The 24,124-nt window shown below is 42.9% G+C and overlaps 1 protein-coding gene across 1 annotated transcript in view; it reads right to left on the bottom strand.

Annotated features, from left to right (window-relative positions):
• The window catches only part of LOC147883296 (synaptotagmin-5-like), an 82,776-nt gene that overhangs the window by 15,340 nt on the left and 43,312 nt on the right, over positions 1-24,124 (bottom strand). Inside the window, exons 4-12 of the mRNA XM_087399886.1 lie at positions 17,494-17,614; positions 17,193-17,314; positions 14,275-14,376; positions 14,072-14,146; positions 7,711-7,790; positions 7,469-7,619; positions 6,988-7,224; positions 6,529-6,852; positions 6,302-6,415 (exon numbers count right to left, since the gene is read on the bottom strand). Coding sequence (XP_087256012.1) covers positions 6,302-6,415; positions 6,529-6,852; positions 6,988-7,224; positions 7,469-7,619; positions 7,711-7,790; positions 14,072-14,146; positions 14,275-14,376; positions 17,193-17,314; positions 17,494-17,614 — 1,326 coding nt within the window. The remainder of the gene's footprint in view (positions 1-6,301; positions 6,416-6,528; positions 6,853-6,987; positions 7,225-7,468; positions 7,620-7,710; positions 7,791-14,071; positions 14,147-14,274; positions 14,377-17,192; positions 17,315-17,493; positions 17,615-24,124) is intronic.

Here is a 24,124-nt window from a genome sequence, read left to right on the forward strand (position 1 = left end):
CGCGAAGGAAGCTCGAAAAACGACTTCAGCCAGCAAGAGGGAGGCTGCAAAAATCCGCCATCTTCAAAATGAGGGACTTCTGGTAGGGGTGAAGACTCAAAACAGCATGGAAAGGCAAGGAAGGGCTCCACGGCCTTCTAGGGGCTTCCAGGGGTGACACCTAGGTGCCACAAGGCAAGCAGAGAGGCCACACAAGCTCCACACAAAGACACATGGCAAATGAGGCGTGGGAATTTAATGTCCCTAGGGGGGGTCAGATGGCACACCATGACCCCAATGCTTGGGAACCAATGACCCTAGTTTGTAGGATCTCTAGGGGGTCAATTTTTAAAGGATGACCCCACTAAACCAAACCAATGACCTTAGAAAATAAAAACACTCTAATAGCACTAGGAGTTGCACTTATTGCACAAGAAATCATAGGTACCTTTTGGGCATTAACTAAGGCCCCTAGCTTGGTACCCTAGGCTAAATTCAGTGACAGTTAGTTTGGACACTTCACCATCACCACCACGTCCCCGTGACATACCCCCCTCTTGAAACAGCAAACTATCTTGTTTGCTGTCCCAAAATTATAGCAAATAGAAAAGGGTGTATCCACAATGCAAACTATGTTGTATGCATTGTGGATGCGGAGGTGCTCCCCCCCCATGAACATCCGGTACCAGACCTGTGCTCTGCTGAACTGAAATGAGCCACTATCGCAATAGGCTCGAGACCCAATGCCTCAAGGTAGAGCTGTAAAACCTGTGGTGAATCTGCCAATTCACTCTCTTCCATCCAGATCGCATCGTTCACAGGATAATTCTTGCACTCCACTCGATAGCATTTGGAAACTCTACCATTAACCTTCGATCCTTATGTGCCACAATCTGCTCAGGAATCAAGACCTCATCTTGCTCATCAACTTCAAGTTGCTCTTCAACTGGCATATCCTGTGGCACTTCTCCATGAAAAGGCTTCAACAAGCTAACATGGAAAGCATTGTGGATGGTCCACTGCTTAAGTAACTTCAGCCTGTAAGCTACCTCATTGATCTTCTCAAGAACTTGAAAGGGGTCGTAGTACCTCATATTCAGCCTGGTGTACAGCTTTACCTTCCCTTTCTTGCTCCTGAGGCGTGCCTTAAGAAAACGTAGCAACACCCAATCACCTTCTGTGAAGACTAGGTCCCTGCTGCGATGCTTATATCTGTAGCTCTTTTCTGCTTGTCCTGACTACGTTAAAGGGCATACTTAACCTTTTCATATGCTGCCCACAAGTCTTCCACATACTCATCTGCCACAAAAATCTTCTCTTTTGTATGCAAAATAGGAGGAACCTTTCTCGCTCCTTCCATTATTTCAAACGGTGCCTTACCCGTGGAAGAGTGCACTGTATTGTTGTATGCATACTCAATCAGCGGCAAATACTGTCCCCACTTTGGTTTGTGCTCAGACACATAACAACGCAGCAAATCCAAAGCTGTAGAATTTGCCTCTTCTGATTGACCATCAAACTGTGGATGATAAGAAGATGATAACAGCAGTGAGGTACCCATGTTATCAAACAAACCTCTCCAGAGCATGTTGGTCATCCGTGGATCTCTATCGCTCACGAGAGACTTCAATGGAGAAGGCGTGACTTCCCTCTGTCACTCTTGCGACCATCCCCATGTGAAATCCTTGTGCATCCTCTACATACCGGCAACAATTTGAAGAGCACCCATTGAGATACTCTGCGCTACTGGGCAACCCCAGAAGCCGTGCTAAATTGTATCCAAGTCCCTGTACCTTTATTCGTCGCCCCTTCTTCATGACTTGGGGCTCAATTGCTTGGCTCTCTCTTTCGGGGGCCTAGGTCTTCTATGAGAGACATGACTCATCTTGGTCTTTATCGATCCGTTGCCATTTAGTTGAGCCATGCTCTTTGGATGATGTTCTAGCTTCACCTTTAAGAGTTGTACATGCATCTGTGGACTCTTCTTGGGAGATACTGGTGAGTATTACAGCGTGACATATTTGGAGAGCCAGATGCACAGAGGGTTTGGATGGATTCTAGGTCCACCCTTCTTATACCTTGGCTAGTATATGGACAGACATATATGGACAGACACTATACATACATACATGGACATCTGGGTGACCATGCAAGCTTGGGTCCTCATGTGTAGCCTCTACTAGGAGAGCTATATTTTCAGAGAATGGGGGGGCTCCCATTCTTCTTTGAGACTACTATAGGGTTGAGATGTCTTTTTCAACCTCAACCTTGGTTGTTTTATACCTCCTTTTGAGAGGTGTTTTCTCATGCACTGCATGATGTATTGTCACCTTGAGGTTTTGCTATGGACGCAATCGTTGACGCATGCATGGATGCGTTTGTAATCTAATTCTCCAAGAGAGGTCACATGTTGCCTTGCCATATCTCTTGAGGTCAGTAATTTATTCTCCCTTGGAAGCATTTTACACAATAGCCTGCACGTGAAGATCATAAATGAGAAAAAGCATTCGAGTAATTGACCCACTAGCATAATTCACCATGTTTGCAAAATAGACTTTAAAGCTTACTTGAGTAATGCATTCAAACTTGCATTGTTCCATCCATAGATGGTCTGCAAGTTTAGTAACTCAAGGGAGGCACATAGAATAGAGAATGTGCACCCCTCAAACAGTGGAGTCGATGCTGCGGTAAAAAGATCATCCTGCTCCATGCTATCATCCCTACCTGAGGATTGATGGACATATAAATCCCGCACCATATCATCAAACACCTCCTCCTCCACAGCCTCATGAGGTAATGGCGGAGGATCAAGGGGGAGCCCGTGAAAATATGTCCATGGAATAGCTGCCATTGACCTCCTATACGAGGGGTGTTCCTAAGAAGCTCTCGTTGGAGCAGGAGCTTCAAGGAGGCTCGAAACCAGGTGTGAGGCCTCATACCACCAACTTGCCTAAGAGGGCTCTACTCTACATCTTGGGGTCAATGATGTCGGGTCCTCCCTGAGCTTGCAATACAAGCCACCCTTGCTTAAGTGTTCCGCATACCATCCGACCCTGTCCATAAGAAGTTGCGCACTAGGTGCCAAAGCTGTCCCATACAACCCTTTTTAAAACACCACCAAGTACCAAGATGTAGCCAAAAGAACTTGGTTGGCTGCGAGGTAAAGATATTCAATAAGACCACTCGGATGAGTCCAAAAGGACGAAACGACTGGCTGCTCTCCCGACAGGAGTGGAAAAGTGAATCCCGTAGGGGCCTTGCTTGCTAGAGAGAGTTCGGTGAGCTCAAGTATAGAGTTTGCACCAAATGCTCTCTAAGGTGGGGGCTATAAGATACTCGACTGAAATATCATTACCTATCTGGCACCCAAGGTATCTCATAGTGTGACCACGCGGAATCCACTTGAAGCCCCGAGTGGCCATCCAATCCTAGATCTCCATAACCTCTTCAGTCACCACTGTGAGATGCCAATTGATTTGGCCTAGCCGATCCTCGTCCTTGAGGCCTCACATTAGATCCCTAGTGCTTCCTTGACCCCCTCCAAACTCCCATTGAGCCCTCCATGAAGAGTACCATGTCGTCTATGAAATTAGAGCCAAGAAGCTCTTCCTCTTGGTGAATTGGAAGGCACATCTCCATGAGGCCTGCTTCTTGAGATCTCAAGATATAGCCTAAAGCCTCTGCCACAAATAGAAACACGAAAGGAGCTAAAGGGCATCCCTGGTGAGCTGAAAAAGACAACATGAAGGGCTCCCTATGTGAACACCAATGAGCAATTGATTGGTGCTCCCTACATTCAAGGTCCATGACCCCTCGAATCCACCTCTCTTAGAAACCCAACCTCATCATGGTGCCCTCTAGAAAATCCATTATGTCGTAGGCCTTCTCAAAATCCAAGAAAAGGATTGAGGGAGACTATGACGACTCCTGTGCCCAGTCAGACGCCTTTTAGAAAGTGAAGATGATGTCCAGGATGTTGCACTCCTGTATAGTGGTGTAGGATAGACTAGGACTTAGTATTTTAGAGTTTTTGTGTGCTCTAGTACTTGGACTATATATACCAAGTATTTGTACTTCATTTGGTTGAACATTTCAGTTGGAGTTCACTTGTGTTCACTTCTTGTTCTCTTGTGTTCACAACTCTTCTCCATTCTTGTTCCTACAATAACAGTTCTCTATTAGTAAGCCAACTATATAAAAAGAGGAACACAACGACGTGTAAGATTGCTGAAGCATAATTATTTATTATATAAGAAAAGTCAAGGCAGTTGGGAGGATGTCATCTGGCTGGGCACATGAAGGTTTTTTCAACAGTTAATATGATCTGAGGCAATCAACAGAATTTGCAACGAAAGCCATGTATTCACGGATAACAAGGCTCAATTACGTTCATTTCATCCCATCCCCTCACATATATCGGTAGCTCATATGTACTGTTCCTCTCTGTGAGTTCAGGCTGCTTTATGCATTTAAGAAGAATTGTTTTCAAATAGCTAGCATTGGCCACCAAGATGCTGCACGGGACTGAAAATCAGACCACAGACCAGCCTTAGAGCCTTTGAACAGTCTCAAACTGGTTCAGCAGCTTCTAGGAGATGAACGGACTGCCAAAGAGCCAGAACGAGCACTCTAGCAGCTGCACCCAGATCCAAAGGGCACGGGAAGGCCGCAAATAGAGTTAGCTACTTCACCAATCTGTGTGAACAGCGGCCAACAGCTAAGGACTCCGATGGGAAAACAAGAGACCTAAGCAAGGCAGCTGAGAGCTCAAAATGTTGAAGCAGGTTCAAAACCAGGTCCAAACAACTGTCACGACCAATAAGAGCCCCTGATGGGCTTCTCCAATCTGCACGAACAGGCTGGTGAACTGAGGGCAAGTAGAGGCAGACAAGGACAAAAAGAAAGGCAAGTAAGAGGCGGGTGAAGAGGAGAAGGCTAGGGGCGAAGAGGCGGTGGAAAGAAGGAAACGGTGAGGGTGAAGAAAGCTATGGTGAAGGAAGGCTGGAGTGCAGGGAGCAGCTAGGATCATAGTCCAAGACAACTAGGTCAAGCAATGACGAAAACTACTCGACCTCACAAGAGCGGCTACATAACGATAGCCCATGTAGGAGTTGAGGCTTTCTTTGATATGCGATTTCAGGTTGCATGAACATAAAAGCTTTGCCTAGCCTATGAGAATTGACACTATATTCGTACCACAAAAGGGCCCTAGGGTACCTACATGTGGTATTTGCACACTGTTTTGAGTACCCATTTAGCCCTCTATTGCATACTTATCAAGACAAGGGGTGGGAAGTCATTGTCTCCAACATTTCAAGGGTGTAGAATCCCTTTCTACACACATTCAAAGACAAAAAAGAAAGGCTCATGAAGAAGGAAATTGATGTTGCTGGTTACGCTGGTAAACCCTAGCATATTTAGGAGTGGGCTTTGCTAGAGAGTAGTGGAAATCCTTATAACTGGAAAGACACCACCAAGCTGGCAAGAAAACCTGGTACATGATCAGCCTCATAAAAATGCAAAGCCTTGCAAAGGCGTTTCACTAGGAAAATTAATAAAATGACCAACCATAATGCAGGAGATCATCCCTCTTTCCGTAAAGAGGACCACCCTAAGGCTCTAAAAAAGCAACAATTGAGTTATCAAGGTATTCACAAACTAGATCACGATTACAAACCTCCAAATCAAATATCGATTCCTTGAAAACTCGTCATATGAAAGAGTCAAAGAAGCCAAATGTTACTGAAAATCCAACCAAATACGAAGGGGAAAACACTATCAAGGAAACTCATAAAGGAATACCAAAAGGAGAAATTGATTAGATGAGGAAGGAATGAATTCTAATGATGAAGTCCATTGGACAGGAAGAGTAGTGTGAAGGACGTGGTGTGAGGTGCAAAAAACAAAGCATAAAAAGAAAACTTGTCAGAAAGCAGTAAGTACAACATCAATCGTCATCACGCCCCTGCTCATTGGCTTTTTTGGGATATTGCTGATGAATATTGTGACCCACTGCTGCATTTATTTTGTAATTTTCCATGTTGAGTCTAGGGGATTTCACCTCTCCTCATAATAAAAAGCAGGGTATGGGACTAGCTTTTGTTCTCCCTCCCTTTTTCATTTTTTAAAGAATTTATCATTTTAAGATAACTCCATCAAAAAATGCCACTTAGGACATAACAATTGATCATCAACATCAAGGGAACTTATGTTGTATCGTGGTGCAGGACCAAGACCCATAAGATTTCAGCATACGTCAGTGCATCTAGAAACATTCAACATCAAGCAAGGAACTCTGCAAAATGAGAAGTACTGTTCTTACCTCAATAAACATCTTGTGATCCCAGACCTCTAATATAATCAATTCATGCAAAGCGTCCTCAACAACTAGATGGAATGTCTCATTCCATTCTGGCTGAGTAGTTCTAGGGACAACCTGCCAGTTTGCACCAAAAACTTAATGTTTGTATCTGCAAGAAACTCAATTTATATATTTTTGATTTTTTGGATATAAAAAATAAGTAGAAAGAAGCTTGATACAGTTATTACCTTGGTCTTAAAGATTGCATCAGATTTCTTTGTTTTGAGTAACACATAAAAGTCAGAAGATTTATCAGCCTTGGTTGCTACCAGGTCTTCTGCTCGAATTACAGTTATTGAAAGTATCCCACGGATTATTGACACCTCCTTCATGCTCATGGGGCTCACTAAGCTTCTTATACTTGGTGTTGATTTCCTTCCACCTTCCCTTGTACTAAATACCCTCTCTAATGATGTCAACCGCATTGACATTTGATTTTGTAGAGAGCTGAAGTTTCTCAGTGGTCTCAGCACATCTTGATTGAAGGGAAGGTAACAAAGCTCCAAGTGTACCTGTGACTCCAATCACCTTAGTATCATTATGCACAGAGCACTCGTACGGCATATTTTAATATTAAAAATTAGTGGACAAACAGCCAATAGTACAACACACTGCCAGACTCCAAGTTGATTATCTTCACAAAATACCTCTCCTCTATGTTTGCTGGAATCTGTATACTTCATATCAAAATCCTTAACCAGAGGGATCCATATATCTGTCAACTTTCCTGGCTCCAATTCCTTTAGCTCCACTTTAGCACAACCAAGAAACTCTGCTTCTTGCACATTTTCCTCATCTAAAACTCTAAGAAATAGACTCTGAGTAGCAATATCCTCCACCTCTATCTTAAAATGCTGGTTCCATATTGGATTTAAATCATTATCCTGGTGAGAGAAAAAACCCCTGGCATTAGCAAGATACATGGACACCCGCATGTTCTTAAAAAGATGGAAATCTGCATCGTCCTGCATTATTACTCTCATTCAAATGATTGGGATATTCCCTAGATATAGATGATTCAACCAACAGATACACATTAAAGTAATGTACTAACTGTAAAAAATGATGAGTTTAATAATTGGAAATCTCACCACTGATTTATTTTTTCCCAAGAAAGAAATTACTTACTATTGTCTTACTTTTCTTCATTCGACTTGGTATAGGTCTTATGTACAGTATTGCAAATGGATCAGACTTCCCAATGATGTCCTTGTTCAAAAGATTTTTTGCTTCGACTAATTTTACTTCTAATATTCCCGTAATGTGCAATTCAAGGTCCCTAAAATGCAAGAATACAAAAGTGAGGAATGAAAAATTTCCACAGATGATATGGAATATGAGAAATAAAATAAAATTTGCTGTGACAATACCTGTAGTCTCCTGGTAAAATAGCACAAACCTGGCGCATTGGCCAGAGCAAGGAATCTGTGATGGCTGTTCTGATCAATCCCTGGATAAAATTATGCTAGCATTTCAGATAGTGATACTTAGAGAACGGTTCAGTTGAGGTGATAAAAATTTGGAGTTGATTATTGAAATGAAATTTGTCCTGAAAAAAAAAGAAAGAAAGAAATACTTTTTGTCCCCCAACAAAAGGCCGATCTTTTATAATCATGGTTGAACTTTGGAAATAAGAGAACCTCTAGTAGGACTACATCCTTGGCATCTATCCTGTAGACTCGATAGGGCACATGATCCCCCCCCAAATCTGTGAGAAAATCTTCACGTCCTCCATCAGCTTTGCACCATTCCCTTGTCTACAACAGGCGTACCAGACCCTCCACAAAGAGCTATTGGAGATAGTATGCAGTAAGAAAGATCCGCAGAAGGAACTGAGGATCTTTCTTACTGAAAAAGGAAGACAGCATAGCAATGGGTCTAAGGCGATATGGAACCTGAACATGTTTAGCCAAAGGGCGCTGCCTCGAACAGCAATGTTAATCTGTAGTCAATTGGGCATAACGAACACTTAAACCAAGTGAAAGGGATTCCTACCACTCCAGTATGTGGATAATACCTGTAAATGTTGCATGGTGTCGCTGCCAATTTCCCAAAAAGCTAAAGGCTATGTAAGTTCACAATTGTCTATGTCCCCCCATAAATGAGTTTACATTACAACAAGCAGAGTGTTGAAGTGCCTGATTGCTAGAAACATGCCCCCTAGCCCAGGCATCATCACAAAGTCATCGCTATCTTGTCCCTCGTTCATGAGGTGCGCCTCCTGTTGTTTCTTGCAGTTGTATTCCTTCTTAAAAGCTCTTCCTGCTAGACCTTTTGCTGAGCTGCCTTGGTCTTTTTCGAACTCCAACTTTAAGTGTTGTTTCTATGAAAGCATCCTATGAGTATAACCAGTGAAATTGAAGAGTATTACTCCCACTTGGACGAAGGTATCGTCCATTATTCGCTGTGCTGTATGCATGAATATCTTTGCTTAGGCGTACCTGTCGCTATATCTCATGCGGTCCGCCATATTAATTACATCCCCAAATTCCTCAAAGACTGCTGACATAGCGCTCTCTTCCATGGACTCCGAACTATCAACTAGGGCAAGAGTATCCAAGTCCAGGTAACAAGTGGAAGCCCTGGATGCATGCCGGTTCTCTGCTAGGGTTTCCTGCAAGGGGATGGTGAATACTTGGTCCAAGTTTTCCTCTTCCAAGCAGACATGAGACCTTTTCCTTTTAAGGGTTGACACCAGTCTCCTGTAGTCTTCATTTTGTTGCTTTATTTGGGTCACATTAGACAAGGATTCTCCTGAGGAGGAGGCTATGTATTGTGACAGCATGCCACTTTCATTGAGTAGTGGACAATTAGCTAGCATAGGCTATTTTCCGCCTTGAAATACCTTGCTTGTTGGTGGAGTATCCTGAAGGTTTGCACCTAGCTCACTGCCATGTCTCCTTGGAGGTGGTGTCATACGATAAGAACTCGTGTGAGAAATATGAACATCCTCATGAGCATTACTAGGGATAGCTGGAGTGAAGCTAGAGTCCATACCCAAAGTAAGGTTCAAATCCAACTCATGTGAGAGGCGTGTGACATCAGCATGATCCTGGACAGATGTTGTGATGATGGCATCTATGATAGTAGTGGGCATAGAAGAAGCAATGCTGGAGTCAGCCCATGTATGCCTGATGTCACTGCCTCCAAGAAGACCATGGACCCTGATGTCTGAGACAGAGCATACGATGTGGCCTTGGGTAGAATACCTGTTGAACTTGATGTGACCACATGTAGAGCAAACCGTGTCTCCATTGGTAGAGCATCTGTCACACTTGCCAAAGAGGAAGCCACCATATGTAAAGCAACATCCGTCAAACCTAGCAAGGAAATCATCCCGTGAATTCCTGATATCACCTCTTGGATGGTTGGTGTCACCACCTATAAGGAGCCCGTGGAGCCTCATGTGACTATAGGTCGTGTATCCAGTGGTTACACTCGTGAATCATGGGGCACAACCTCTATTGACATATAAGAGGTCACTGTCACTGTCATGGACCTGATGTGACCATAGGTAGAGCATCCACATCCACTGGTGAATCATGGGACAACCTGTTCTGACATACAAAAGGTCACTGCCGTTGAACCTACTGTGACCACAGGTAGAGCATCGAATGCAGTTACACTAGAGGGATTCTATTGCAGAGGCTGCCATGGTGATTCTGGCTCCATGGATTTTGTTGTAGAGGCTTTTCTGGGCGTGGCTCTCCAAGAGGCTCTCCGTGTAGAAAGTGTAGAGGAGGCTGGTACTGTAGGAGTGGAAACTGTAGCGAAGGTACAAGCACTTAGTGGAGAGGAAGGGGAAGAAGAGGGATGTCGACCTAGGCACTAGCCCTTCTGAAGGGCAAAAAGTGTAGTGTTGAATTCCAGATTGGTGACAACTGACTCGCATATCTAGTTTTACCAATGCTCAAACAGCCTGCCAAACTCTCATGTCTAGCATCATCTATGGCAAACATGTCAAGATTACAGAAAATTACATAAGATGGCATTAGGATCTATCTATTAAACCCTACCAGAGTCAATAAGCTAAGAACACTTTCTGTACCATTTCTCGGACCAACGGTAATTCTATTCATGGTAGGATTGCAGTTAATTTATGGGGTCCATGTTTGGGGCGGACTCTATGTGTCCTCTTGCCACTTTGCGGTGGAATCATTTCAGCATTGCTTATGGGACTACAGACAAGCAAGGATTCAGCAACACTTAGTAGAGTCATGCCCTCTAGACAATGTACTAGCCTTACCTTTCAGAGTGGTACATGCTTCAATGGATTCCTCTTGGGAGATTCTAGTTAGCATTTCAACATGGCATATTTGGAGAGCCAGGTATATTTGGACAGATACTATACATACTTTGATGGCCACTTGGATGAGCATGCAAGGATATTTTAGAGCGGCATCTCCTAGGAGGGCTACATTCCTAGGGGATGGGGAGGCTCCCATTTCTTCTCATAGTCCTCTACAAGTTGCAGTGGCATTTTTAGCCTCAGCCTTGGATTTTGGCTACCTCATTTTGAGGGGGAAATTTTGACAATTTTTGAGGCCTTATTCCATGCTCTGCATGTTGTATTTTTGCTTGGAGCTTGCTCTTACGGTTTTTGTTCATACTTAATAGAGGTCGTTTTCATGGGGGGAAAAAAGAAGTGTTTACTAACTCTTCCTCCCATATGAGTCCAAAATGACTCCCATGCATGAAAGGCGTACTCTGATCTCTTATCCAAAAGAACCTACTGATGATCCCTTGCTATGACAAGGCGCTCTTGAACACAATTTCCTCTCTAGGGCTTGTAACTATTGACAAGGGCCAACCTCTCCTCTAAAAATACTCACGTCTCCTTGTAATAGCAATAGAATCACTAATACTAGAGAGGATTGTGCCACAAGTGAAGGAGAAGACACTTTGCATTGAACATGAGAGAACCAAATCTACAACATTGTCTCTTTGAGGCCTTCCCCTGCATACAAAGTATCCAAAATCCTGATACTAGCGGAATGGGCTCTCAAGCAAGGCTAAAAAACCATCAAAACTTCCAGAAATTGATATGGGTTAGGAGTGGAAACTTGTGATTGAAATGCATGTAGAGCCGCGTCTATTTAATGCCCAATTATCAACATAAAATTTGTCAATCCATGCCTGGATGGGCATATGACATCTCCTATTCGACCACACGAACAATAGTGAGGAGGAAGAGTATGAAAGTCATCATCTGTCCAAGAATCTTTGCCGTCCCCACTGACCTTGAAAAGAAAAGCATCCCAAGCTGCTCTCTCAAGAGAGTGATTGCCACCTATCTGATCTTTTATTTGTGTCAAAAGGCCCCTTCACCATGTTGAAGTTACCTCCATAGTTCATGAATCTGTAATTGGGGCCCAAGAAAGAAGCTCTTTTCAAAAAAAGAACACATTTCTCTCTATTGTTGGGGGCGTAGAGTTTGAGAAGACCAAATTACGTCCCCTATAAGAAGTTAAGTCCATAGTACTCTAGAGGGCATAATGATACCATGTCCAACTACAAGGAGAAGAAAAGAATCTAAACCTGAAATGCATGTTCCTCCCCTAATGCCCAAGGTAGGAGACCAAAAAGTGTGCCAAAAAGTAGCTTACCTTGGCACAATCTTTACAACCTAGCTTGTGTTTCTGAATAAAGAGAATGTCAATAAGTCTCCCAATGGCACCTAGATGAATCAAGGATGTCAAAAAGTCTCTCAATGGCACTTGGATGAAGCTGATTACAATCAGTTGCCTTGACGGCGATGAGGAACACCACCAAGTCCCAGTTAACAATCCTCATTTATGGGAGGAAGTAGACTGAAAAACCCTACTTGGACCTCGTGGTGGTGGATACACCTCCCTCCTGTGAATAAGATCTACTGGAGTATTGAAGAGGAGAAAAGTCCACAGAGAAAAGGACCCCCACCTATGTGGAAGTGGAGGCTCTATCGATAGGAATCGAAAGATTCACAGTGTCACCAAAGGGGGAGGGTACAATGTCTACCTCTCCAAAATCAGCCAGAAGAGGGAAAGTTCCTCTAAACCAAAAATGGCTCCGGAGTCCCTAAAATCCCTAGCTGTAAGAGGGTAGCAGAGACAAGAGTTGTTAGCTGTTTGATAAACAATTCAAACCTTATAGACAATTCACTCCCTCTCTCAATTCATAAGGGAAATAATGTGACAGCGAAAAACACATATGATGCAAAACTTTCTGATATTAAGTAAAGAAAACAAGGTGCATTCCTACTAGGCTTATCACTTGTTTAAAAACCCAAGGACTCACAACTTGACTACTGCTAACTCAGGAAAACTAGCAGTACTCCTAACCAAACAACCTCTCTAGACACTATTAGCCAGCTCAGAGAAGGTGACTTACATGACAAAATATGACTCGAAACTCAAGACAAACATTCAAACACTAGATTACCACAAAGGGCCAAACCTAAGCCAATTGTTAACAAACAAGTATTTGTTAGCCTACCCGCAAAGGACCAAGAATAAGTCCAAAATATTGACCACCCACAAAGGGTCTGGAGAAATCGAAATCCAGTCACTGCAAGTTTTAGAAAGCATAGTCGTCGGCATGCTCATATTCTTCTACCACTACCAATCCTATGAATTCTTCAGTTGGTGTAGACACTTCAAGACAACACGCTTTGTTGGTCTTGGAGACCTTGAACTTTGCATTATAAACGTTCTTATAGCAATACTTCTTAGTGTGTCAATCCTTCCCATTTCTCTCTTCTCCTCCCCTTTACCCTTGGCTTCATTCTTCATTGCATAGGCTAACACACTTCCTATTCTACGCTCTTCGCTTGATAGCATCAAAACAACATCATGGAAATCTCAACTAACAAAAATACTCTTAGTATAGGCATACCTTGGAGGCAAACTAGAAAGTAAAATGGCATTTTGCGTTGTCATTTTGCTTCTCAACATAGGACAACTCACAAAACTTCACACACCTCTCAGCCTTAAAAGACCTTGATGACTAGTCTGATACCAATATTGACTATTTGATACCAATATTAACTATTTGATAAATAATCCAAACCTCTCTCAATTCATAACGAAAATAATATAACAGCAAAGAATGTTTGTGACACCAAAAATTTCAGATATTAAGTAAAGAAAACAAGGCGCATCCCTACGGGGTGGTTGTCGGTTACAAAAGACCCAAGGACGCACAACTTAACTGTTGCCAGCTAAGGAGAACCAGAAGTATTCCTAACCAAACGACCCTACTAGATACTATTAGCCCGCTCAGAGTAGGCGACTTACATGACAACCTATGACTCAAAACTCAAGATGACCTAAGGAGCACGTACTCAAAATGACTCTCATCTGTATGCTTGTAGAGAACTAACACTATGTAGGGCAGCTTGTGTGATGAGAGAACCACCCCACTGCTGAACCCCACATAAATCATGAAACCTCCATGCACCGCGGTTAGATAGCCATGTAGTTTCTATTCACAATTTGTGCCATGTCAGATTGCATGGCCACCCCCTTGACAAACGTTTCCTACCACATACCCCAACAAGAGCCACATCCTTTCCTTGATCAATAAGAGGCGCATGCACGCTGCTCGAAAGGAGAAGGAAGGCCAGTCCTTACAAATTGCTGTCATAAAAGAATTAATGTTCTGAGTTCATGTCTTGTCAAACTATGTATTTGCATGAGATATCCTATATCCTTCAAATAGCATTGATTTTATTTATGAATCTTTTAACATTACCTCAACAATGCCGTGTAATCCTGGAACAGACGAGATGTTGCCATGAACAACTTTCAGCTCAAAATCTAAAGCTTTCTGCAGCCAACAGCAGTGCAGGATCATAAAGAGCTCTCCAAAATATATAACTAGTAAATTAAAATGCAATGTTTTCAGAATTTACATAGAATTTCATGAAATTCTGAAATTCAAGTGTAAATACTCACAAGTTCTCGCAATGAGTAAACTATAGCTCGAAAACAAGGGAACTCATCAGTTAATGGCTTAAATATTAGCCGAAAGATCCCCACAAAGTTGAGATCCTTTACCTGAACCAAACACTAACATTAGCTTTAAGAAAGTATATTTACAACAACTAGCATATCAAATCAGACGTCTACATAAAAGGATGCTGCAAGACAATTTGAGAATCAAAGGAACCATGGGAACGACTAGTGCAGTCGTACTCCTTCAGTAATGGGACAAATCCTAGATTTTTGCATATGCCGTAAGTTTTCTAGATTTGTTCCAAATACAGCAGTTTTTAGTTTTTTGGATTGCCATAATTTCAAGTCTTACTTGTTTCAACATTTCATTGCAAGAAGAACATAATATATCCCATCCAAATACCAATAGAGTCAGGTTAAAGATAAGAATCTATGCTTTCAGCTATGCAACGTTATGTATATAGATTGGGGTGGATGTCCTGTAGACTTGTTCAACATATAGTTCATATACTGAAGTATAAAACCGAATCAATGATTAAGATATCAACCTCGGGTCACCAAAGAAGGACCAACACATTTTTTGATAGGAGAACCACAAATCAAGTACAACCAAAAGGTAATGCACAAGTACAAGGAGATGCATTGCAAGTAAGATGTAGGGGCCAAGCATAAGCACAACACCAATAGGGAACTCTAGACTCTCACAGGATGCACTTTTGAGTCCATTGAGGACCCTGACCTGTACCAACGAAGGTTGTCAGCTATGCTTTGTGGGGCAAGGATAACCATTCCACTGCAAATGGGTGGACAAGGAAAATAAATCTCGACTTTATTGAGTGGGGAGATTCAAACTTAAACTATCTTTTCTCGAGCTGAGATGAAATTGGCTGAGTTTGATGCAATCAAATTCATTGGTACCGATGCATGCATATATATTGGCTGTATTGCCTACTATCATGAGCCATCAGACACGACTATCTTCTATGGCTTTAGAGCTCATTGACCACATTATTAGTCCACTGCAATGTATTTGTTTTGAGTTCCTAACACAATGATAGAGATAACCTTTTCATGCCTAAGGTTAGATGATTTTGTGTCAATACAATTGTCCCTTATATTGTCTCCTATTTGTATAGCTAATTATGTCTCCTCTATGGAAGACTAGAGTCATTTCCTTCTTTTCTGTTCTAATGCCTCCTACATGGAAGGCTTAAAAACCTATCATGCCTCCTCTATGGTAGGCTAGGATTTTTTTCATAATAATTATCTTTATTAATGCCTCCTGCTTGGAAGATGGGCACATCATGTGCCTAAACAATTCATAATACCCGCTACGCTAGGACACAATGTAATATGTAGTTGTATGTGTGGTTGCTTACATTGTACTTGAAAAGCTAACCTTTGTTATGCCTCTTCCATGAAATGCTAGATCCTATCCTCTATAATAAGCGATGCACAATTTGTTTTATCCTCCACAAAAGCTGAATATAGAGGATCGCCTATGAGGCTAAAGCTTCAGACAACTTGGAGGATTTTGTATCATGTCAAGATATATAAAGACACACGGCTGTAACACTCGAGGGAACTTGTATGAGAACGATGAGGATTCCAATGTTTCTAGACATATTTTTCATACTTTACAAGCAATCCGAGGCGTTTTTCAATTAAATAGCATTCGCAAGCCTACACTCAATGTCCTTTTTCATCGGCCAGTATGTGATTTTTCCTATCTATTTCAGGATACTTTCTCAAAAGACACTTGGCATAGATGTACTAGGACATTGACATAGTGTGCCTAATAACCCTTGATGCGAAGCTAGTCTTTCCACCATCCCATGCTCTAGGAAACCATGCTTCTACATTATTTCATATTGTGATTCTCTTGAACACCTTAAAGAGGACAACTTTATAGGGCACACCAACATGGGATATGCAGACATAATACAAGAGAAAGAGCCAATTCATTCGTTAGACACCATACCTGTAATTGCTTCAATTATCAAAGGTGCTACATGCCATTCCCAATCCAAGGGACACCAGCATTGTGGCCACTATTCCTAGATAGCTCCATACACATGACTAGCCTTGCTCATAGGGAATTGTGCCCACTTCACTAAACTTGGGACAAACAAATGCAGCCTTATTGAGGTTTATACAAATATAGACAGATGATTGTGTACAACCACATCCACATTTAGAAAGGTCTAATACAAAGAGTTTTTAAAATAGGATGAGGCAAGAGAAGGGTGATGATCTATGCACCATTGGCCATGAGTATAGCCAACCACTTTGATCATATGGAGAATACCATCTCAATATCAGTGAGATTTTCCTCTCTGAAATCATCAGTGATGTACAGTGTGTGGAAGATAAGGCACCCTCTACCTATAAGAGACGTGCAACCTATGCAATCAAGTTCAAGTGTTGCCTCAGCCATCTCTCTCTCTCTCTCTCTCTCTCTCTCTCTTTCTCTGTCTCTCTCTCTCCCCATCCATGTTACTTTGACAAGATCCACATAATAAATAGCTTTCTAATGAAAAAGGCACTTTTGAATCACATGAAGGATTAAAGAGCTTCTTAGAGACAACCTAATTATATACCACAATTTTGTTTCCACATTATTGATATGAATTTTTTTCCTTCTATTTTTGGGTCTCATAGAAACAACCTAATCATATTAAAGAGATTCATAGAGACAACCTAAGCATATACTGCAAATTTTGTTTCCACATTATTATATGAATTTCTTTCCTTCTATTTTTGGGTCTCATTCAGTAAAAGCAAAGATTCAAGTCTTCTTCCTAATTATATGATTTCTCCATACAGTTCAAAATTTATCACCAACGTATTGCATATATACAATAGAGATAAAATTTTCAATTGTAGAAATACTTGATAATCATGAGGTTATGGAATACCTGTACGGGTAATGGCACTCCAACCAATGTCTGAACATTCAAAATTATGCTTGGATTTCCAGCCCATTGAAACTCTATTTCCATTATGATTTCATCTTCATTAGAGCTCACAATTTCCACTCCTGCATTTAAAATCATCATTCGTGATTGCATTCTTCTTGCAAGGCATTAACTATAGTCTTCCATAAACTCCTACATTATAGAAAATTTGCGTTCCAGACTTAAGCATTCACAAATGAAAATACAATTCGTGTTCATAAAGTGATATATTGACTGAAGCCTTGATGGATTTGGAACAAACCAGAAATTTGAGGAGAGATTGTGCCCAGTGTAAACTTTCGAAACTTCAAAGCAAAAATTACAACTGGCTTGTATAGCTCCAAAATGGATTCCATTTGTGTTTTCAACAGTTCCGATGCTGCCTGCCTCACAACTTACCTCGAATCAATATTTAGAAGTGGATCTACATACAGCGAGCATACAAGAGAACATATAGTGTGACTGGTTTTACTGCACTTGTAAGATTTTAAAGTGTTATTTAGTTATAAAAATTTCTGTATCGTGTGCATTAAAAAGTAAGAAATAAATTTTGATGTTCTTGTCAAATGTACATCCAAAGTCAACTTTGAGCTGTATTGGACTTTCTTAAACTATGAAGATAAAATCACTGCATGTATTTAGACTCTAGAGCTCGAATTCAAGCTAGGTGAGCAAGCTTGGACAAACACTAGCTGGATGAGACAGCTATCTTGCTAGAAGACCTTATCTATGTTTTTTTTGGAAAATCAAGGGATAAGAGTTTACTTTTCACATATACTTGTATCATTGAATGAAATTATATTTGCCATGAGTACTTGCTGTCCACCATCATGGAATGATCACGTGCTGAAATATGCTCCCACTTGTTAGGATCCGATTGCAGAAATCTAATGGGAACATCTCCATAGAGCCAATGTCTCTAGGATCCAAAACAGATACCCTTTGGACGAGGGTTAACATATCAACACTTGTCATTCTGCTGCACAACACTCACCATCTATAGCCTGTAGGAATGGAAACAGAGATAAGAGTTGAAGGTGCATGGTGGAGAGGGAGAGAGAGAGGGTAGGCTAGGGAGAGAGATAATAATACTCAAAGAGAGACATAATGAAATGGAAATGAAATAGCAAGAGCAATGAACAAAATGAAAGTACTCACATTTAGACCAAAGAGCTTGTAGGCTTAATACTTGATTGATTTGACACTAGACAAGTACAACTCTTATATAGAGCACAAACACACAGATGAACACCAATGCATATGGGATAACTCCCAATGTGATACGGGGCATCCATAGGACACACTAAACTAGAACTCACACTAGAACACACCAAACTGACTCATTTTGACTCCATTTCCTAACACCCCCCCATGGAGGAAAGGTGAGTGACTACTGAAATGCAACCAAGAATATGACAATGACGGTCATCGAATTGTGCAATGATGGTCTAGAACTAGACATGGCGCCCATGCCAACCCAGAGGCAAGTGAGCATGACTCAAAGCCTAGTGACCATGGTATAGACTCAAAGGCTCACCTAGCATGGTTCAAAGACTCATCATGCATGGATGCATGACCAACTCGGAGGTCTAGGAGACCAATGCACCAACATCCTGGGACTGTCATGTGCACGGATTGGTATCTGACGTGTACTAGGTACACAGAACTAGCTCAGATTAGCCTGGGGAGGCTTAGAGCTAGGCAGGCTTGATTCTCGGGTTGAGTGGCAAGGGTACGAACTATTTATAGGTCTTCGCTATTTTTGGCGCCGGGGCCCGAGTCTATAAAAGAGGCCCAGGGGGTTCAGTTCTCCGTGAGCCGATGGGAGCAAGTTTCGTTCCCAGGTGCTAGGTCTGATCCTGGATTGAGTCGCGGACGCGCGCCTGCATCTTAGCGTAGCCCAAGGCCCAGTGGCAGATCCAGGGCTTCACAGCGCCACCTGGTGGTATGGGACACCAGGCGGGTTTGGATCTGCTGATTGGGAGTTCGTGCCAGTAGCTCAGCTCGTGGCTCGGAGGGGACATCTTCTGATTCGGGATCACATCCCGTAGATGTCACGGTTGGGTGGTGAGCAGCCTGCTCAGATCTGATGTTGTGTGTGGTTATTTTGCAGATCAGGGGTTTCAGGAGTGCTGGGACGTGTCAGTTGGTATCAGAGCCAACTCCTGAGGTAGGAACTTCTGATGCGAGAATTTTTGACGGATTTCTCTTCCAGGTATGCCCTAAATTTCGAAATCTGTTGCTGCGTTTTTGCTGGCTACCTGGGATAGAAGGGGTGGAGAGATATCTGGAAAAGAAAGAAGAATAGGAGAGAGAGAAAATCGAGATCTCTGAAGGCCTGTGAGAGAAGTCTAGAGGAAGGGGAGAGAGAGCAGAAAAGCAGGAGAGATGGGCGGAAAAGTGTAGCAAGGGAGGCGTGGAAATGGCGCCTGTGATGGTACAGAGTAGGCAGGGGCAAAGAGAGGCTTGTCAGCCTGCGCAATAGGCTGTGTACAGCCTGCGCAACAGGCTGCGAACAGCCTGCGCATAGGGCTGCGTGCAGCCTGCGCAGGGGGTGCTTTTTTCGAAAAAGCACCCCTCCAAAGCTAGAGGGGCTTGGCCTTTTTTGGAAGCTCAGCTTCCAAATAAGGCTGCCCTGCACCCTATATAGGTGGGGGCAGGGTACTAGCCTACCCACAAGCAGCCTAGAGCTTCGAGCCATCATCTCGAATTCAGCACCCGCCTGCCTCATCCGACCCTGCCTGCGCCAGTGCTGCTCTGCATCGAGCAGACTGCAGCACTCGTGCCTTGCCTGCGTCAGCCTGCGACAGCCTTCAAAGGCTCTGCATCAGCACCGTACGGACTGTACCGAATATCTGCGTCAGCCCTGCACCTGCTGCTGCATATCCCGACTGCGCACCTGTATCTGTAGACCGTACGGACGCCGTACAGCTACGTCAGCACTGTACGGCCTCCGTCAGCATCTGTACGGCCTACGTCAGCAGCCGTACAGCCACGTCAGCGATCGTACGGCCTGCGTCAGCAGACCGTACAGCTACTCCAACAGCTCGCGCATCCGGTTGCGGGTTCGGAGAGGTCTCGAGATTCGTGGGCTTCCGATTCGCCACGTTAGCATCATTCGGGACGGTTTTCTTCTGCTCCATCCTCCTCTGTGCTTCGTTTCAGTCAGTTATTTCTCTCAGTTTGTATTCAAATCAGATTTCAGCCATGTCTGATGCTCAAAATCCCGAGTTCACCATGGGAGAGCAGGACTTGGATTACACTCCTGTGGGAGAGGAGGATCAGGGTCTCTATGACGACCTGATAACTAAAAAAGCCTTCAGTGAATTTACGACTGCTCTTGATGGCAAATTCGAGCAGGTCAATGCTAATCAATCGGGGTTGACACAGCAACTCCAGGGGATACAAGCAACTCTCACTCTTCTGGCTAGCACTGTACAGGCACTCACGCATGTGGATGCCATGGCTTCAGTGCTAGGCCCGAATATAACTCCAGATCCTTTTCCGGGTGACCAAAAGTCAAGAACAAAGGAGGTAGTTGACACTTGGTTGCACAAGTGGCAGGTACACTTCCAATTCCACCCCTATCCAGATGAGAAAAAGATCCAGCTTGCAGCAGGGTTGATGTCAGGTAAAGCCTTGCTATGGTGGAAAGAACTCCAGCCTAAGCCTGATACTTGGACAGATTTTGAGGGCATCTTCAGGAAGGAGTTCCTGAAGAAGGAGGATGACTACGATATCGTTGGCAAGCTCAAGGCCCTCGATATGTCAAAATTAAACTTGACCTTTGAAGTTTATCTTCAAAGATTTAGGGATCTGCAAACCAGGGCCACTAAAATGGATCCAGTAACCTTGTTAGGTTTCTTCGTGGATGGTTTGCCAAACTCCTACAAGTTGCAGATAAAGAACAACAAGTGCACAACGTTGCAGGAGGCCATGACATATGCACGCATACATGATGATACCATGGCCGGTACCAAGGCAACCACAGTTACCGATACGAGTGGAAAGGACAAACGCAAGTTCTTTCAGCATACGACTGGTATTGCGGAGACGAAGTCTACGGACAACGCCTCCAGGAAAAGCTTAACTCCAGCAAAGAATGGTAAGGCCCGTTTCCTTCGCACTCTCAGGCTCAAGAAAGAAGGCCGATGTTTCTATTGCGAGGAGCGGGGCCACACAAAGAATGAGTGTCCTAAGCGGAAGAACCAAAAGTTGGTGCTAGGACCGAAGCTCCAGGCGGGTCCACGTACCGCAGCCAAGGGAGCAAACCAAGTCACGATGACAGGTATTTCAGTAAATGTCATTACCTGCCCCCTTTCTTGTAATTGTACTTTCAATACTTCGTTGTTTGGTTCCCATGATCTTTTCCGAGTTTATGGAGAAGTTAGGGACCAACAGGTTCACATTCTCTTTGATCCGGGCAGCTCTCACAATTTTGTTAATTACAAATTTGTGCAGAAGATGGGACTGTCCACAGTACCTAGCGACCACACCTACGAGGTGCAGCTTCCAGTTGGGAAGCAGTTTTGGGATCGCAAGGTTGAAACGCTTCCTATCCGGATTCAGGCCTACACGGGAGCTCTCACATGTTATGTTATGCATCTAGAGCATGTAGACTTGTTGATCGGGATAGAGTGGTTTAAACCCACAATATTCAGATCGGATGGACTGAGCATACGCTTTCTTTTGTAGATAAGGACACCCAAAAAATGAATGCAATAAATCATGTGTGTTGAGTCAATAAAGATCCTCTTTATTGACTCAACACAAATGATTTATTGCATTCATTTTTGGGAAAGGATCTTTATTGACTCAACACACATGATTTATTGCATTCATTTTTGGGAAACATCCCAGGGTAGAGTACCCATATAAAACATGCTTAGAAAATATATGGATCATCATCTCCATCGTCCTTTGGAGGGAAAGAGAGATGCCGGATTTCAGCAGTAAGAGCATGAACTTGTGTTGGAGGGTCGTCATCTTCATCGTCACTCATGGCGGCTGCAACCCAACTGGCATGGTCCTTAGTTTGCTGTTTGACAAGCTTCTAGTAGCATATGTCCTCAGTATGACCAAGCTTGTTACAAAAGATGCACTTGAGAGGCTTGAATGGCTTTTACTTTCCACGTACTGGTGTAGGCCTGGGTTTCCATCTACCGGTGGAGGCAAGAGCCACTATAGTATCTGAAGAAAAAATCAGAGATTCTTTGTTCCGGCGATCTTTTTCGAAAAGAAGAGTCACCATATCATCAAAGGTAGCCGTGGCAAGCCTAAGTATTTCAAGAGTATGCTCAAAATAAGTGACTCCTTCCGTACTCTTCATGAGGACAACCATTTTGTCCTCATCGTCCGGGGAATACTTCAGGCTGAAAATTTCTTGCACAAAAGATTGCATTTTTACTAGATGTGCACTCAAGGTATCACTATTATCCATTTTTAAATTATAAAATTGCAACTTTAAGAAAACCTTGGAGTTTGTGATTTTGTTACCAAAAAGATTCTTGAGACGCGTCCATATCGCCTTGGCTATTGATTTGAAGTCAATGTGATGAATCAAAGTATCATCGAGGCAAAGTCCGATGATAGCAATAGATTTTGAGTTGTGTTGCTTCGATGTCTTGAGTTGTTAAGGATCCGTTGTGAGCATCATCCTCAATAGCATCCCATACATTTCCTTTCACGAGGAGCAACTGAACCTTAGTGTGCCAAGTAGGAAATCCTTCCCCCTTGAACTTCTCCATGAGCAATGAGCTTGAAGAGAGAGAACTCATTGTGTACCTCGGGAAATGGCAACTTCATTCTTTCAGCTCTTTAGGAGTGGGAAAAGAGATGAAACTGAGGGCTGGAACTGAAGGTAGAAGAGACAAAGGATAGAGATGCCATCATGCAAGAGATGGAGTAGCAATTTGTAGGAAAAATAAGGATAGCTCAGCTCATGTGGAGGAGAAGAGGCAATCAGCAGTAATGGCACTCATAATGACGCCAACGGTCGATGTAGTAGCAGCTCTCTTCAAAAACGGGCTCCAAGTGAGGTCTTTTTTAGGGCGATTAGTAGTAGAAACATCTCCACAACAGTAAGCAACTATTTCCTTCAGTAAAGCGCCCCCAAAACAGCAAAAACGAGCTGCTTTTGAGCAAAAAAGGAGCTATTTTTTAGCAAAAAACGAGCTATCTTTTATCTCTACGAAGACGCCCACTAATGCCCACAAGAATGGTGACCAAGTTGCTCCTTTTTACATGGGCAACAAACCAAGATCCATAGCTTCCGAAGATGAGGCTAAGGTAGGAGAAGAGAACAAGATGGGGAGAAAGGAGTGGAAGGGAACTCCATCATGGAGGAGAGGATGGCTTCCATTTGTGGGCTTCCCTCATCCTCTAGATTGAGCATGGAGAAGGGAAAGGTAGGAAAGGAGGCTTTGATACCCATGAAGGTGCATGGTGGAGAGGGAGAGAGAGAGAGTAGGCTAGGGAGAGAGGTAATAATACTCAAAGAGAGACATAATGAAATGGAAATGAAATAGCAAGAGCAATGAACAAAATGAAAGTACTCACATTTAGACCAGGACACACTAGACTAGAACTCACTTTTTTTTTGGGTGAAATCTTTGATTGATTATATTATATGAGTAGCAACCTCAAAACAAGGTGCTACAATTACATCAACTGAAACTTTCAGTATATGCCAAAAAGACCCCATGATCTATGTAGTGGGTCTGCAAGCAATCAAAGAAGGCCAAGACTGCTGTGACTGCAAGGAAAAGGAACCTGAGGGGAGGAACCAGCCCCCTTTGCAGAGAACGCCTGAAAAGCCAAACAGAGAGAAAGTAGGATCACCAAAGACTTTACAATTCCTATATGTCCATAAAGTCCATAGTGCCCAATAGTGA

This window comes from Dipteris shenzhenensis, chromosome 28, assembly GCF_047967505.1.
Source record: "Dipteris shenzhenensis isolate YYH24624 ecotype China chromosome 28, Dip_SZ_1.0, whole genome shotgun sequence".
NCBI classification, from domain to species: domain Eukaryota; kingdom Viridiplantae; phylum Streptophyta; class Polypodiopsida; order Gleicheniales; family Dipteridaceae; genus Dipteris; species Dipteris shenzhenensis.